The sequence below is a fragment of the Mytilus galloprovincialis genome, chromosome 8 (assembly GCF_965363235.1).
Source record: "Mytilus galloprovincialis chromosome 8, xbMytGall1.hap1.1, whole genome shotgun sequence".
NCBI classification, from domain to species: domain Eukaryota; kingdom Metazoa; phylum Mollusca; class Bivalvia; order Mytilida; family Mytilidae; genus Mytilus; species Mytilus galloprovincialis.
Window position 1 is genome coordinate 68,301,115 of NC_134845.1, and position 18,564 is coordinate 68,319,678.

An 18,564-nucleotide genomic window follows, 5' to 3' on the forward strand; every position below is an offset into this window, starting at 1 on the left:
ATGTCATGTGTCTCAGTAAATAATCGATTTATCAATTTGACTAAACCCTTTACATGTTTACAGAAATGTTCTCATGTTTCTCTGTAAATTGAATCTAAATTATCACATAGACAAGAAAAGAGGTATGATAACACATGAGACAACTCTCCATCAGAGATCAAATGTATATTGTCCTATAATAGGTTATCGTACGACCTTCAACAATGAGCAAAGTACAAACTGCATAGCAAGCTTTAGCATGTTTAGAGAACCCAGAATGACAAAGTATAAAACACTTGTGTAAAACATTTCAAAAGAGAAAACTAACGCACTTATTTTATATTATACTAATTGTTACAAAACAGTCAACGAAAAACAAATATAAATGCAGCAATAATTGACAACCAAATGTATCTACATGTAATTACTGTGTCTAATGTAAATCTGTGAATTACGAAGACGAATTTATTTTTTACCACAAACATCAATCATGGAGCTTATAATCCCCTGTATATGTTCGTGCGTGTCTTTGTAAATTTCCAAGCCTACTAAACCCTTTACCACATACATCACTTTGTGAGGTTCATCGCCTGTATGTATTCTCATGTGTCTTTGTAAATTTCCAAGCCTACTAAACCCTTTACCACATACATCACTTTGTTAGGTTCATCGCTTGTATGTACTCTCATCTGTCTTTGTAAATTCCCAAGCCTACTAAACACTTTACCACATACATCACTTTGTTAGGTTCATCGCCTGTATGTATTCTCATGTGTCTTTGTAGATTTCCAAGCCTACTAAACCCTTTACCACATACATCAATTTTTGAGGTTCAACGCCTGTATGTATTCTTATGTGTCTTTGTAGATTTCCAAGCCTACTAAACCCTTTACCACATACATCAATTTTTGAGGTTCAACGCCTGTATGTATTCTTATGTGTCTTTGTAGATTTCCAAGCCTACTAAACCCTTTACCACATACATCAATTTTTGAGGTTCAACGCCTGTATGTATTCTCGTGTCTTTGTAGATTTCCAAGCCTACTAAACCCTTTACCACATACATCACTTTGTGAGGTTCATCGCCTGTATGTATTCTCATGTGTCTTTGTAAATTTCCAAGCCTACTAAACCCTTTACCACATACATCACTTTGTTAGGTTCATCGCTTGTATGTACTCTCATCTGTCTTTGTAAATTCCCAAGCCTACTAAACACTTTACCACATACATCACTTTGTTAGGTTCATCGCCTGTATGTATTCTCATGTGTCTTTGTAGATTTCCAAGCCTACTAAACCCTTTACCACATACATCAATTTTTGAGGTTCAACGCCTGTATGTATTCTTATGTGTCTTTGTAGATTTCCAAGCCTACTAAACCCTTTACCACATACATCAATTTTTGAGGTTCAACGCCTGTATGTATTCTTATGTGTCTTTGTAGATTTCCAAGCCTACTAAACCCTTTACCACATACATCAATTTTTGAGGTTCAACGCCTGTATGTATTCTTATGTGTCTTTGTAGATTTCCAAGCCTACTAAACCCTTTACCACATACATCACTATGTTAGGTTCATCGCCTGTATGTATTCTCATGTGTCTTTGTAGATTTCCAAGCCTACTAAACCCTTTACCACATACATCAATTTTTGAGGTTCAACGCCTGTATGTATTCTTATGTGTCTTTGTAGATTTCCAAGCCTACTAAACCCTTTACCACATACATCAATTTTTGAGGTTCAACGCCTGTATGTATTATTATGTGTCTTTGCAGATTTCCAAGCCTACTAAACCCTTTACCACATACATCAATTTTTGAGGTTCAACGCCTGTATGTATTCTTATGTGTCTTTGTAGATTTCCAAGCCTACTAAACCCTTTACCACATACATCAATTTTTGAGGTTCAACGCCTGTATGTATTATTATGTGTCTTTGCAGATTTCCAAGCCTACTAAACCCTTTACCACATACATCAATTTTTGAGGTTCAACGCCTGTATGTATTCTTATGTGTCTTTGTAGATTTCCAAGCCTACTAAACCCTTTACCACATACATCAATTTTTGAGGTTCATCGCCTGTATGTATTCTCCGAATGTGTTCTCATGTGATTCGTGAAATTCCGAAGTCGACTTTACCACATACATCACAGTTTACTGATGAGTTTTATCACCTGTATGTGTTTTCATGGGACGTTGTTGATTACTAACTAACGATGAATAATCTTTTACAACACAGATAAGTATTAAAGTTGGGTGTTCTCATGCGTTTCTTGAATTCATCCTCTATCAAACACATCAGTCATAAAGTTGTTAACCTGAATGTGTTCTCATGTGTTTTTGTAAATAAGCAAGCCGACTAAACAATTTACCACATACATCACACTCATGAGGTTTATCACCTGTATGTATTGTCATGTGAAGTTTTAAATTACTAGAACGTTTAAACTTTTTGTAACATACATTACAGCCATGCGGTTTATCACCTGTATGTGTTTTCATGTGTGTCGTTAAATATGTACGCTGTCTAAACCGTTTACCGCATACATCACAGACATGATAATTTTCACCTGTATGTGTGTTCATGTGTTTCTTTAAATATGTACGCTGACTAAACAGTTTACCACATACATCACACTCATGAGGTTTATCACCTGTATGTATTGTCATGTGAAGTTTTAAATTACTAGGACGTTTAAACTTTTTGTAACATACATTACAGCCATGCGGTTTATCATCAGCATGTGTATTCATGTGTGTCTTTAAATATGCACGCTGACTAAACCGTTTACTGCATACATCACAGACATGATCCTTTTCACCTGTATGTGTTTTCATGTGTTTCTTTAAATATGTACGCTGACTAAACCGTTTACCACATACATTACAGTCATGCGGTTTATCACCAGTATGTGTATTCATGTGTTTCTGTAAATATGTATGCTGACTAAACCGTTTACCACATACATCACAGTCATAGTGTTTATGACTTCCATGTATTCTTATGTGTCTTTGTAATTGTCCAATCAGAGGAAATCTTTTACCACATACATCACAATCATGATGTGTGTCCACTGTGTGTTTTCTCGTATGAATCTGCAAATTATAATGCTGACTAAACCCCTTTCCACAAATATCACAGTCATAAGGTGTCTCACCTGTGTGTATTCTCATGTGTCTACGTAACAGACCAAGCAGACTAAACCCTTTACCACATACATCACAGCTATGAGGTTTATGTCCCGTATGTGTTCCCATGTGAAGCTGTAAATTACCACGCTGACTGCAAACTTTACCACATACATCGCACTTATGGTATTTATCACCTGTGTGTATTCTCATGTGTCTCTTTAAACTACTACGCTGGCTAAACCCTTTACAACATACATCACAGTTATGAGGTTTATCTCCCGTATGTACTCTCATGTGAATCTGTAAACTACTACGCTGTCTAAATCCTTTACCACATACATCACAGCTATGAGGTTTATCTCCCGTATGTGTTCTCGTATGTGTTCTCGTGTGAATCTGTAAATTACCACGCTGACTGAACACTTCATCACATACACCACATTCATGAGGTGTATCACCGGAATATGTTTTGATGCCCTTTTTTACATTACTGACTTGACTAAACTTTTTACAGCATTTTTTACATTTATAAGTTTTATCTCCAGCATGTCCAATATGCGTTTTCGCGTGTCTCAATATTACTTAATATATTATTTACCAGCAATTTTAAAAAAAAAGATGATAAATACATATTTGAACAATACAACAAAGAATTTTTCATCAAAGGATCGGGATATTGTAACTTGATAAAGGAATTCGAATGTGGAATGGTGGTAGCTAACCCCTGATCCAAGAAAAGACGCGTATATGTAAATAAGCATGATATTAAAATAAGAAGATGTGGTATAATTTCAAATGAGATGTCTGTTTTTTATAAGCTATAGCTACTGGTAGAAAAAGCTCCAGTAAATCAAATTTTATCGAGGACGGGAGAGGACTTGTTATCTGAAAGACAGAGAAAACACAAAATCCTTCAACATGATTTTTTTTTTTATATCAATGTCATGATTCAGGAACTTTTCAATATTCCCAACTATAGCATCCGACAAACGAACGAAACAGTTTTTTGGGTTGTTTTTTTTTTTTTTAGTGAGAACAACATTTTATCAAACCACATTTATATTTTCAATATAAATAAGGAGATGTGATATGATTGTCAAAGTTAAAAAAATAAATGAATTTAAGCAATTATAGTCGGCTATAAAAGGTCCCGACATGAAAATAAGAATCAATACCTTTCGAATTTAACTGACGGTATAATTCATAATAAAACAATTTACGAAAAACATATATGACAGACATGAACCAACGACAACCACTGAACTACGGGCTCTTGACTTGGAACAGGTACATAAAGAAATTGGCAGGGTGAAAAATATTTGTGCGCTCAGTTCTACCCAAAACTAGCACAGCACAAGACAAGGTTATCCTCCTTTCTTAGTAGGCTAGTTGTCCAAACGATGAAAAAAAAGCTCCAAGCGATTGTACAGGAAGACTCCGAGTGATATTACAATAAACTTGCAAGCGATTGTACAGTCAATAAAAATATCCGACATGGAGAAAATAAATATATTTGGATTTCTACTGGGACAATCGCTTTTTAACTTTCAGACAGGTAAGACTATATATCAGAAAAGGTACATGTGAAAATTCAGGTAGCAAACATTGATATTTCGATGTTTGTTTGACATTTTTGATCGCTGTTGTGTGACAATTTTGATCGTTTTACACGGAGCTCCACCATTCTAAGGAAAACGTTTGGATGCATATATCTTTCTTATTATTTTATTGGTTCATATTTACATAAAGAATGTTTTAGCTATCAAAACTTGAAACAGAAACGTTTTATAGTAGCATAAGAGTTCATCAAAGTTTCCATCAAGCAACTTGTTATTTTGCAAATGTCGGAGCCCCGCTTGACAGTCTCCCGAATGACCAAATTATTAGAAAACCGTACCGTTCCGTTCCCACACTGTGATAACAATACAATTGGAAGTTACAGTACATTTGCCCAAACAACAACCGTAATGAACCTAATATATCAGGTTTCTCTTGTAGTAGATAATTACGCTCTTCTATAAAGTAGAAATGGAGAACGGTCAGCTTTGTTTCTGAAGTACACGATAGCTATTCATTCCTTGAAAATAATTGTCCCCTAAAAGTTGTTACAACTTAAAAAAAAACATAAAATAAGACATTAAGACGTGTTAGTTGCTGGATTTTATCTCAATCGAAGCTGCAACAGTATACATAACAACGATGTAAATTTCCTGGGCCGAAAATGTCAACGTAACGAATGTCAATAATTTAATTAAAAGTATCCTTTTCTTCTTTTACACAATTTTGTTTATCTAAATGACAAGGAGGTCATGCGATATCAACGTGTGTTCTGTTAATATATCAAGGTTATCTATCCTGTCAAGTGTACCAATTGTATCTATTTCAGAAGTTTACACACTTTTGTCCTATAATAGGTTATCGTACGACCTTCAACAATGAGCAAAGTACAAACTGCATAGCAAGCTTTAGCATGTTTAGAGAACCCAGAATGACAAAGTATAAAACACTTGTGTAAAACATTTCAAAAGAGAAAACTAACGCACTTATTTTATATTATACTAATTGTTACAAAACAGTCAACGAAAAACAAATATAAATGCAGCAATAATTGACAACCAAATGTATCTACATGTAATTACTGTGTCTAATGTAAATCTGTGAATTACGAAGACGAATTTATTTTTTACCACAAACATCAATCATGGAGCTTATAATCCCCTGTATATGTTCGTGCGTGTCTTTGTAAATTTCCAAGCCTACTAAACCCTTTACCACATACATCACTTTGTGAGGTTCATCGCCTGTATGTATTCTCATGTGTCTTTGTAAATTTCCAAGCCTACTAAACCCTTTACCACATACATCACTTTGTTAGGTTCATCGCTTGTATGTACTCTCATCTGTCTTTGTAAATTCCCAAGCCTACTAAACACTTTACCACATACATCACTTTGTTAGGTTCATCGCCTGTATGTATTCTCATGTGTCTTTGTAGATTTCCAAGCCTACTAAACCCTTTACCACATACATCAATTTTTGAGGTTCAACGCCTGTATGTATTCTTATGTGTCTTTGTAGATTTCCAAGCCTACTAAACCCTTTACCACATACATCAATTTTTGAGGTTCAACGCCTGTATGTATTCTTATGTGTCTTTGTAGATTTCCAAGCCTACTAAACCCTTTACCACATACATCAATTTTTGAGGTTCAACGCCTGTATGTATTCTCGTGTCTTTGTAGATTTCCAAGCCTACTAAACCCTTTACCACATACATCACTTTGTGAGGTTCATCGCCTGTATGTATTCTCATGTGTCTTTGTAAATTTCCAAGCCTACTAAACCCTTTACCACATACATCACTTTGTTAGGTTCATCGCTTGTATGTACTCTCATCTGTCTTTGTAAATTCCCAAGCCTACTAAACACTTTACCACATACATCACTTTGTTAGGTTCATCGCCTGTATGTATTCTCATGTGTCTTTGTAGATTTCCAAGCCTACTAAACCCTTTACCACATACATCAATTTTTGAGGTTCAACGCCTGTATGTATTCTTATGTGTCTTTGTAGATTTCCAAGCCTACTAAACCCTTTACCACATACATCAATTTTTGAGGTTCAACGCCTGTATGTATTCTTATGTGTCTTTGTAGATTTCCAAGCCTACTAAACCCTTTACCACATACATCAATTTTTGAGGTTCAACGCCTGTATGTATTCTTATGTGTCTTTGTAGATTTCCAAGCCTACTAAACCCTTTACCACATACATCACTATGTTAGGTTCATCGCCTGTATGTATTCTCATGTGTCTTTGTAGATTTCCAAGCCTACTAAACCCTTTACCACATACATCAATTTTTGAGGTTCAACGCCTGTATGTATTCTTATGTGTCTTTGTAGATTTCCAAGCCTACTAAACCCTTTACCACATACATCAATTTTTGAGGTTCAACGCCTGTATGTATTATTATGTGTCTTTGCAGATTTCCAAGCCTACTAAACCCTTTACCACATACATCAATTTTTGAGGTTCAACGCCTGTATGTATTCTTATGTGTCTTTGTAGATTTCCAAGCCTACTAAACCCTTTACCACATACATCAATTTTTGAGGTTCAACGCCTGTATGTATTATTATGTGTCTTTGCAGATTTCCAAGCCTACTAAACCCTTTACCACATACATCAATTTTTGAGGTTCAACGCCTGTATGTATTCTTATGTGTCTTTGTAGATTTCCAAGCCTACTAAACCCTTTACCACATACATCAATTTTTGAGGTTCATCGCCTGTATGTATTCTCCGAATGTGTTCTCATGTGATTCGTGAAATTCCGAAGTCGACTTTACCACATACATCACAGTTTACTGATGAGTTTTATCACCTGTATGTGTTTTCATGGGACGTTGTTGATTACTAACTAACGATGAATAATCTTTTACAACACAGATAAGTATTAAAGTTGGGTGTTCTCATGCGTTTCTTGAATTCATCCTCTATCAAACACATCAGTCATAAAGTTGTTAACCTGAATGTGTTCTCATGTGTTTTTGTAAATAAGCAAGCCGACTAAACAATTTACCACATACATCACACTCATGAGGTTTATCACCTGTATGTATTGTCATGTGAAGTTTTAAATTACTAGAACGTTTAAACTTTTTGTAACATACATTACAGCCATGCGGTTTATCACCTGTATGTGTTTTCATGTGTGTCGTTAAATATGTACGCTGTCTAAACCGTTTACCGCATACATCACAGACATGATAATTTTCACCTGTATGTGTGTTCATGTGTTTCTTTAAATATGTACGCTGACTAAACAGTTTACCACATACATCACACTCATGAGGTTTATCACCTGTATGTATTGTCATGTGAAGTTTTAAATTACTAGGACGTTTAAACTTTTTGTAACATACATTACAGCCATGCGGTTTATCATCAGCATGTGTATTCATGTGTGTCTTTAAATATGCACGCTGACTAAACCGTTTACTGCATACATCACAGACATGATCCTTTTCACCTGTATGTGTTTTCATGTGTTTCTTTAAATATGTACGCTGACTAAACCGTTTACCACATACATTACAGTCATGCGGTTTATCACCAGTATGTGTATTCATGTGTTTCTGTAAATATGTATGCTGACTAAACCGTTTACCACATACATCACAGTCATAGTGTTTATGACTTCCATGTATTCTTATGTGTCTTTGTAATTGTCCAATCAGAGGAAATCTTTTACCACATACATCACAATCATGATGTGTGTCCACTGTGTGTTTTCTCGTATGAATCTGCAAATTATAATGCTGACTAAACCCCTTTCCACAAATATCACAGTCATAAGGTGTCTCACCTGTGTGTATTCTCATGTGTCTACGTAACAGACCAAGCAGACTAAACCCTTTACCACATACATCACAGCTATGAGGTTTATGTCCCGTATGTGTTCCCATGTGAAGCTGTAAATTACCACGCTGACTGCAAACTTTACCACATACATCGCACTTATGGTATTTATCACCTGTGTGTATTCTCATGTGTCTCTTTAAACTACTACGCTGGCTAAACCCTTTACAACATACATCACAGTTATGAGGTTTATCTCCCGTATGTACTCTCATGTGAATCTGTAAACTACTACGCTGTCTAAATCCTTTACCACATACATCACAGCTATGAGGTTTATCTCCCGTATGTGTTCTCGTATGTGTTCTCGTGTGAATCTGTAAATTACCACGCTGACTGAACACTTCATCACATACACCACATTCATGAGGTGTATCACCGGAATATGTTTTGATGCCCTTTTTTACATTACTGACTTGACTAAACTTTTTACAGCATTTTTTACATTTATAAGTTTTATCTCCAGCATGTCCAATATGCGTTTTCGCGTGTCTCATTATGTGTCTCTTCAGATTACTAAAGTCGTTGGACGTCACCATGAACTTGGGATATAGAACCTGAAAATAGTCGACAAACTCAGATGTACTGAGAAAGTACTAATAATGCAACTTTATAGAAAATAGTATGGTATATGATTATTAGTTCCTATTAAAAACTAAGATATGCAGAAAACTGAACGTTGAAAATTTGTGATTTTAATTAAAGCCACCGTACACTGGTCGTTCTCAACAAAAATTAAATGCAATCAATCAATCTCGTGACGTCCTATATTCCGAGATAAACACACATACCATCGTAGTGTTTGACAAGAAAATGAACCTCGTAATTTTTTTTTTTATCCAAGAACATATTTGACTTCAAATCACATTCAAAAGGATTATCTCCCGATGTGTTCTCATGTGATTCTTGATTCATTAGAGGGGGGTACTTCCTTTATTTTTGATGGTATAAGTGTGCCGCAAAACAGGGTCGCTTTTTCATGGTATCGGTATCGTTCGCCCTGATAACATGTTCGCCCTAGGTTCGTTCGCACTGAGTTTGTTCGCCCTGATAGTCCGTTCGCCCTGGGTTCGTTCGCCCTATATTCATTTATGATATGTATATGTTACATCAATGAACGAAATATATATATATTCAAATTTATTAAAATTTATATATATCTATTAAATGTTAAATACAGAATACTGTATTTGCCAAATTTATATTAATTAAATAAAAGTCTTGGCTGCATTGTTACACTTTATTTTATAATTACTTTTAATATTACTGTTGATGGAATTTGATTGCTGAGTAGGTGTCATTTGAAACCATTGATATCACTGATTGTTATATAAATTGTCTTTGATGGATTAATAATGAGAATAACATTTTTCTCAAATAAAATAGTCAGCTTGGATGGGTAAAATTCAGTTTGAAATAAAAAAATAAATAAAAAAAAGGATGGGTAAAAACACTGATGACAAGTGATCAATGTTCAGCAGTGTGACTGTGTTTTTGGTATTTGTTTCACTAATAGTAATTATATTTAGTGCTTTTAAATATTCGTTTAGGAAATAGATGTGTGCGACGTACAGTTCGGAATTGATCTTGTTATAACTGTTACTGAATATTTTTAAGTTGTTAAAATGTATCAATAAAGTTAAATATATAAATAACTTAGTCATGTTTGTCTTTAGTTGTTCAGGCCTCGACAATAACGCTTGTCCGATTGTCCGGTACCAGAGGAAAAAAAGGTCGGACAAGTAAAAGCTGTATCAAGCTTGTCCGTCGGGACAAGTACAATTATTCACAGATAATAAATTTAATCCAACTTTGATGAACAAAGTAATTTATTATAAACAAAAAACAAGAAAACAAATATTAATTTGACATGTTTCTGTACTATGTTTATTCAAATGCAAAACCTTTTTCTTCAAGCACAGTCGCCTGAAGATTTAATAATTATAGCGAAAAAAATGGGGGAAACAAAATATTTTTAGTAGTACAATGTATCTATTATTCTATATAATACTACTAAAAATATTTTATTTCCCCCATTTTTCCGCTATAATTATTAAATCTTCAGGCGACTGTGCTTCAAGTTACATGTTTACTTGCAATCGATAATTTTAACTGGTTCTTTGTCAGGTACTTTTTAACAGGTAAAAGGTATACTATTCTCGGAAACCAGTCTTACTGATCCGAATCAATGATGCGCTTTGTAGACTAGGTAACTTTACAGGACAGTTCGTCACCTCGAAAGATTCAGCTCCAATTGTTTAAGAGACAGTTTGGCACCGTAGGAGACATATTTAGAAGACATGATTGATAGACACTTTGACAAGGCTGGGGACATTTCGGGACCAAGACAAATCAGTACCTCATTTGGCTACCTTATTCTGTTCCTTAAGGTAGCACAATACAAAGATTTTTCATCCCCAATCAGACACCTTTAAACTGATGTAATTCCACTCATCTTTCTTTAAATTTTATAAATGAGGTACCAAAAGAAAGAAGAAGGATTAATCTTTCAAATTGTGATAATTTCATTATGACATAATTATTACATAATTAATTGTTATGTAATAAGTTGCCATATTGTGATGTCCATCAGAGCTCCAGATAAGAATTCACAAATTGGGGTTTTTACCCACCATTTTTTTACGTAATTGGCTAATAAAGATTTTTAATTGCATTATCAATTTCAGTTCACCCCTCAAGCAAATATCAAATTGGGTTTTTAACCACTAAGCTCCTTTATGTATTGGGTTTTTTCATCAACACAATATTGAATATTCAGGCATAATCACATTATATCAACCTTAGATGTTTTTCCATCTTAAGTATGTGCTAGCTGTTTTATTTAGTTTATTCACTGACCAGCAATTGTACATTTTATTTATGTCCCGTTTTAAACGTTCTTCCAGTTTTTTTATTTTCTCACAACTTATATAAACTGCAACTGGTGTCATTAGTTGGACAGTAACTAATTACCTTTCTAGATCCCATATGATAACCCTACAGTTTAGTTGGGGTAGGCGTGGGCCGGTTAAGTGTTTAGATTTTTATGTGAAATTTAGGTGCTGTAAGAAAGTTTTGCCAGGACTTTCACCTATTTGCCAGACCTACTTTTAAAAAAAAAATAATAAGTAGTTCCCAGATTTGAGATATACCTTTCATTTTTTACAACTGATTTCGTTTTTGATGTAACCCCGTGTTTATCTATCTAGCTATGTTCTCGTTAAGGTATGCAAACACGCACGTGCGTTTGATGGATGCTTCATAAAAACACTAGCTGAATTTTGTTATTATCATAACTTTCCCTAAGCTATCAAAAAGACAGAAGATGAAAACATGTGGACATTTACTTTCGTTTTAAATCATTAAAATTGAGAATGGAAATGGGGAATGTGTCAAAGAGACAACAATCCGCCCAAATAAAAAACAACAGCAGAGGGTCACCAACAGGTCTTCAATGTAGCGAGAAATTCCCGCACCCGGAGGCGTCCTTCAGCTGGCCCCTAAACAAATATATACTAGTCCAGTGATAATGAACGCCATACTAATTTCCAAATTGTACACAAGAAACTAAAATTAAAATAATACAAGACTAACAAAGGCCAGAGGCTCCTGACTTGGGACAGGCGCAAAAATGCGGCGGGGTTAAACATGTTTGTGAGATCTCAACCCTCCCCCTATACCTCTAACCAATGTAGTAAAGTAAACGCATAACAATACGCACATTAAAATTCAGTTCAAGAGAAATCCGAGTCTGATGTCAGAAGATGTAACCAAAGAAAATAAACAAAATGACAATAATACATAAATAACAACAGACTACTAGCAGTTAACTGACATGCCAGCTCCAGACTTCAACTAAACTGACTGAAAGATTATGATTTCATCATATGAACATCAGGCACAATCCTTCCCGTTAGGGATTTAGTATCATACCATCATAACATATATGTATGTTATGATAAGTCCCAAGCAATTCGAAAAAATATGACAACATGACACACGCTAATTGGATAAACGCCGAGAAGATCGAAATGTTTTCATATTCACGTGTACCTGTTGAGCAACGGAAAATTCCAACAGGGACCCATTTCAGCTACGTGATGCAGGGCTCTATTTTTAGAACGGTAGGACATTTCCAATTATAAATATTATAAAATAGATGTACGCTACGACTGTGATCAGATAAGGGTAAATAACGCAAACGATAGCGAGTAAAAGCGTTAAAAACTCATGGTTTTGGCATATAATTGGGTTTTCCTTTGAATTAATTGGGTTATTGAACCCTGCAATGGGCAATTACATTGGGTTTTTAATTATTTTTATTGCGTGATCACGCAAATACGCAGCTTATCTGGAGCTCTGGTCCATACTTGAATGAATTTAGCTTCTTTGTTATTCATAGCATCCCAAAATATTTTATAGATTCTTGCACAACACAGTTTGACCTCCAAAACTGTGTCTCAGATTTTTCCTATTGCATTTCATTCTCTCATAAATCTTCAATGAAGTTTGCAACATCAATTCATAAGAGACCACTAAATTCAATTGGGTGTCAAATTTGTTCTATTGATGTTTTTTGGAAATCTGAGACACAGTTTTGGAGGTCAAACTGTGTTGTACAAGAATCTATAAAATATTTTGGGATGCTATGAAGAACAAAGACGCTAAATTCATTCAAGTGTGGACATCACAATATAGCAACTAATTACATAATAATTAATTATGTAATAATTATGTCATAATGACATTATCACAATTTGAAAGATAAATCTTTCTTCTTTCTTTTGGTACCTCATTTATAAAATATAAAGAAGGATGAAATGAATTACATCAGTTTAAAGTTGACTGATTGGGAGTGAAAAAATCTTTGTATTGTGCTACCTTAAAATAAATACCATACGGCAATTTTTTCACAAAAATATTTTTTTTATTTACAATAAAATTCACAAAATCATATTTGATCATAAGTAGAAAAAACCAATACTTGCAATATGGTGACCTATAGTTGTTAATTACTGTGTCATTTGGTCTTTTGCAGAGAGTTGTCTCATTGGCAATCAGACCTTATGATGGCATATCTTCTTCTTTTTATTGATTGCATTTGAATACACTTTTTTTAACTTAAAAAAACCCAAACAGAAGACAAATTCAATGAGTGTACAGGTCTATCAGATGGTGCCTCATGATTAGAGTCTGATGAGACTAGCATTGATGGAAACTAGAACCTAATTCCTGTGATATGACTTGTTTCGCAGCGAAAAGTATTTAAAAAAAAAATACATCAAATTCTGTTATATTGTTTAAATTCGTTTTGCTCCTTTAATCAACTAAACATGTAAAAAGGTTATTTTTAATAGAAATTTTTGGACAAGAAACAATTTCATTCGGACAAGTAAATTTTGGTATGTACTTGTCCTACAGGACAAGTTGAAAAAAAAGTTATTGTAGGGGCCTGAATTGTTTTATGTCAGGTATAAGTCAGAAACTTATCCTTGTAGAAGCAAGACAACAACTTAGTCTTCAGTTGTTTCACATTTAAAAATACAATGTAGTGCTGAAATTCCGAGAAACTTATTTCCTATAAATAGCAGTACCACAGAACACATCATAAATAAATATTCGGTGAATGTAAACTTCAACATATTCAATTACATACAAATAATTTAGTCTTCAGTTGTTTTACATTTAAAAATACAATGTGGTGCTGAAATTTACAGAAACTTATATTTCCTAGTAACGTAATTACATACAGATACAAACTTAGTCCTCAAAAACTTATAGTCCTGAAATGTACTGAAACTTATAACCTAGTATAGCATCTAAAGCAGCTAGCTTTAGACAATTTAACATGATACATCGTCATCGTAAATATTCGGCGAAATTGTAGACCGACTTCAACACATTCAATTATATACACACAACGCAACACTATACTTAAAAATAAAATCAGGGCGAACGGACTCAGGGCAAACAGGTATTAGCCCTGAGGGCGAACAGAAACTAGGGCGAACCAGAATCAGGGCGAACGGACCCGGATTCCTTTTTCATGCCCTGCTGGTTAGAACATGGTCCCTTATTCATGTCTGTTGGTAAGAACATGGTCGCCTTTTCATGCCCTGCTTGTGAGAACACATTCTTTTTTTTAAACAAAGTATTTGTCTAGAACTGGATCGCTTATAATTTAACTGTTTAAGACAAGTCTAGAACCCGGGTCTAGAACAGGATCTTTTTTATACGGTCTAGAACAGGGTATACTTTCTGAGCATGTCTAGAAGTTGAACAGGGTGTGTTTTTCGATATTTATGTTTACTTTAGAACAAGGTATGTTTTTAAATGTTTTCTAGTTAGAACAGGGTAGATAGATAGATAGATAGATAGATAGATAATTTTATTAACCAATCATGGTGCCCAAAATTTGAGCTATACAATCAAATGAATTACAAATAAAGCACAGAAAATTATTAGAATGATTAAAGTACATTTAAACAAAAAACCACATGAATACACATTTACACTAATTAACCTGATATAAACCAAGTTATTGACAAAACATAGTTGTTATGGATGCCACTGTGACCTGGCGAAATTACATAAATCTTTGTAGTTCTAGGTCTATGGGAGACAACTCCTGACCAATTTTATTTCCTATATATATCTATATATATTTTTCTTCTATTTTTTTTTTCAAACAACAATATTTTCTATAATTTTCTTTCGTTCTTCAAAAAGGGAGTGCAATAAATTAGATAAGTTTGAAGTAACAAACAAATCTTAAGATGAAAGAATCCAAACAAATTTCATTTCATGAATCAGATAATTTTGAAAATTTTTGAATTTAGAATTTAAATTAGATAGATGTTGAGATTGAGTATCTTTTAGAACAGGACATTTTAAAAGAAAATGTAGTTCGTCTTCAACTGCGTTCTTACATAGCTTACACTTTCTGTCTTCAGCTTTAATTCCAATAAACCTCCCTCTTTCGATTTCAAGATCATGACAGCTAGTTCTAAATTTGCCTGTCTTTTTTTTAATTCATTTTTAAATATGGTTCAAACATAGAAATATTTTTAAATTTTCTGTAAGTTCTTAATTTATTGCCAGATTGTAAATTAGTACACTTCCCAGAATTGCTTTCTAAACTAGCTGACCATCTTTCTTTAAATTTAATAGATAAAGATGTTTTTACTTTTTTTAGAATATGGTTTTGTTTAAAGTTTGACTCAGGTTAACAAATAGATATTCTAAGTCTAGAAATTTAAATATATATGTTTAATGCTTCCTATCCAAGATTCCTGTTTATGTTTGTCCATAGAATGAGATAGATTTATGGCTTCCCTTAGAATAATATTTGAAGGTTCAATATCTTTCATAAGATGGATCCAATATTTTACCATATTCATTATTACATAATACAGTGTAGGGAGTGAACCTAGTTCTCCTCTACATGCCATATTTGATGTTTTTATATTAACTCCAAGTGAAAATTTACAAAGCTTAGTATGAATTTTCTCTAGTACAAGATAATCAGTTTCTTTTGATATAAAGTTATCCAAATGTATTTGTTTCTTATGTGGTATATAACCCCAAATTTCAGATCCATACAACAAGATTGGTGGGATTGTATGGTTATAGATGTGTAATAAAGTACTAGGTTTTGGGCTTTCCACTGAAAAGGTCTTCCTTAATTTGAAACATGCTTTCATTCCTTTGTTATAAAGTTCTTTCTTTGCTATTTGAAAACTCCCAGATGATGAAAAATTTATACCTAAGTATGTGTAGTTCTGTACACATTCTAAAGTCTGGTTTCCTAATGATATTTTAATATTTTTAAGTCTTCCTGATTTGTTAAATACAAGAACCTTGGTCTTTTTTGTGTTAACTGTCATTTTATAATCAACTGTAAATTTATTTAATTTGTTAACACAATTTTGAAGTCCTTGCTCTGATGATGATAAAAGAACTACATCATCAGCATACATTAAAATATTTAAGGGATGTGTATTTAATGGGATTGGGTCACATGTTTGGTCAAAATAGGTTGGCAAATCATTTAAATATATATTAAAGAGACCGTGACTGAGATTATCCCCTTGTCTTACTCCTATATTTGATTTAAAAAGGTTTGTCCTGTGTTGGTCTATTTTTACACAGGTTTCTGTGTTTTCATACATACATTTTATAATGTCAGACAATTTTGTTCCAACACCTATACATTTAAGTTTATAAAAAAGGTGGAGATGTAAAACTGAATCAAATGCACGCTCAAAATCTACAAAGCACGCATACAGAGGCTTCGAATTATTTTTCACAAATTTTTGAATGATGGGTGTGCGACATCCTTTAGTAAAACCAATTTGCTCACTTCTAATTATGTTTCTAGTTTTTAAAAATTTTGTCAACCTGCTATTTAGAATTGAATTAAATAACATTTGGCAAGTGCTGTCGGCACAGTTATACCCAAAATGATATTCAGTAACAACTTCCTCCCCCTGGGCTTCAAACCAACGAATCACATGTGTGAATCAATTGTAATCTGTCATCATCTAAACACATATTTAAGTAAAAAATTGAAACTGAATAATAGAAATTGTTAGTACAACTTACTTGACTGTACGAAAGTTTTCCTTGATCAAAAGAAGACTGAAGATCGAGTTTCTAGGACTAACCAGAGAAAAAACGAACATCCCCGTGAAACTGAAAGGTCAATACCTAGTTCAATTAGTTATATGAATCGTCGTTTTATATCGGCGCACACTTACCTGGGGCATACATAAATAATTATACTGACAACAAATATTTCTTGGATAAGAAAAAAAAAACGTTTGTCACTAAAATTAAGGAAGAATGACAGAAAAGGAGAGCACAAATATTTTTTAATAAATCTAAAATTCACAATTATTTTTTAATAAAGCTAAAGATTCAGCTGTTAGTCTCCAAGTTTCTGATCCATAGAAAAGTATCGATTTTATATTTGAGTTGAAGATCCTTATTTTGGTGTTTGTTCTGAGTGCTTTGCTCCTCCAGACTGGTTTAAGGATTTCAATTTATTGGCTTGTTGAGCTTTTCTTTTTCTTGATTGGATGTCCTCATCTGTCCCTCCTGATGTACTGATAACAGATATGTAAACTCTCGGACATCTTCAATTTTAGTATCTCTCACTTTGGTGTTTACCCTCATAGATTTTGTCTTTTTTTTTTTTTATTAATGTACAGTCCTACTTGTTTTGCAGTTGTTTCAATGTTGGTGGCTTGGTTTTGTGAGTCATGGCGATGAGAAAGCTGGCAGATATCGTTTGCAAAGTCAAGGTCTTCGAGTCATGACTGTAATGTCCATTTGATACCCAGATGAGTATACATGCCTGACATTTATTTCTTTGTATATCTTTTCAGACCGACCAACCAGGATTTTTAATATACCAAAAATCCGCCAAAAATTTTTTTTATAAAAAAATGGCCGAATGAAAAGGCTTTAATACGGTAAAGAGAATAATGTTTAAAACAAGGATTTGTATAGTACTAAAACTATTGCTATACAAATCCTTGCTTAAACCTAAAAAAAAGATGTAAGTCCAATTTGGAAATTTAGGATGTGTTAAGGTGAAAAAAAACAGGGAATCCCCCCAAAAGAACATTTCAAACCAAAACAAAGTTATGTTTTTTGTGACTGTTGTGATTTATACTACTTTTCCACAAGCACTCGTCTCAGAAAAAAAATCCGATATAGAGTGCCTGTGTGCTTTTCCCTTCAAAAATGAAATTGGTTTAGTGTGTCCTTATAACATAAAAAAACAACTTGTAACATGTAACATCGCTAAATTGTACCGATGTAGCTCTTAATAAGAGATTTATAGAGCATAGAACTACAAATAAAAGAATGTTTTGAAGACAGGGTTCGAATCTCGCTCATACCTTTCGCTTTTTGTGTGTGTTATTATATTAAATTTTAATGTTTCTATCATATTTTTTCGGATGTTTGCTTAATCCATAGAATCATTCTGGGTCTTTTTGTCTATATATATAGTATTC

At 33.6% G+C, this 18,564-nt stretch overlaps 2 protein-coding genes across 2 annotated transcripts; both read right to left on the reverse strand.

Moving 5' to 3' along the window:
• Positions 1 to 2,122: 2,122 nt before the first annotated feature.
• LOC143042428 (uncharacterized) lies at positions 2,123 to 3,522 on the reverse strand. The gene has a single exon (XM_076214712.1). The coding sequence runs from the start codon at positions 3,406 to 3,408 to the stop codon at positions 2,296 to 2,298; it is 1,113 nt and encodes a 370-aa protein (XP_076070827.1). The 5' UTR covers positions 3,409 to 3,522; the 3' UTR covers positions 2,123 to 2,295.
• Positions 3,523 to 7,468: 3,946 nt separating this feature from the next.
• LOC143042425 (uncharacterized) lies at positions 7,469 to 17,228 on the reverse strand. The gene is made up of 2 exons (XM_076214709.1): positions 17,144 to 17,228; positions 7,469 to 9,096 (listed from the first exon to the last, which is right to left on the reverse strand). The coding sequence occupies exon 2, from the start codon at positions 9,076 to 9,078 to the stop codon at positions 7,642 to 7,644; it is 1,437 nt and encodes a 478-aa protein (XP_076070824.1). The 5' UTR covers positions 9,079 to 9,096; positions 17,144 to 17,228; the 3' UTR covers positions 7,469 to 7,641.
• Between the last annotated feature and the right edge of the window lie 1,336 nt (positions 17,229 to 18,564).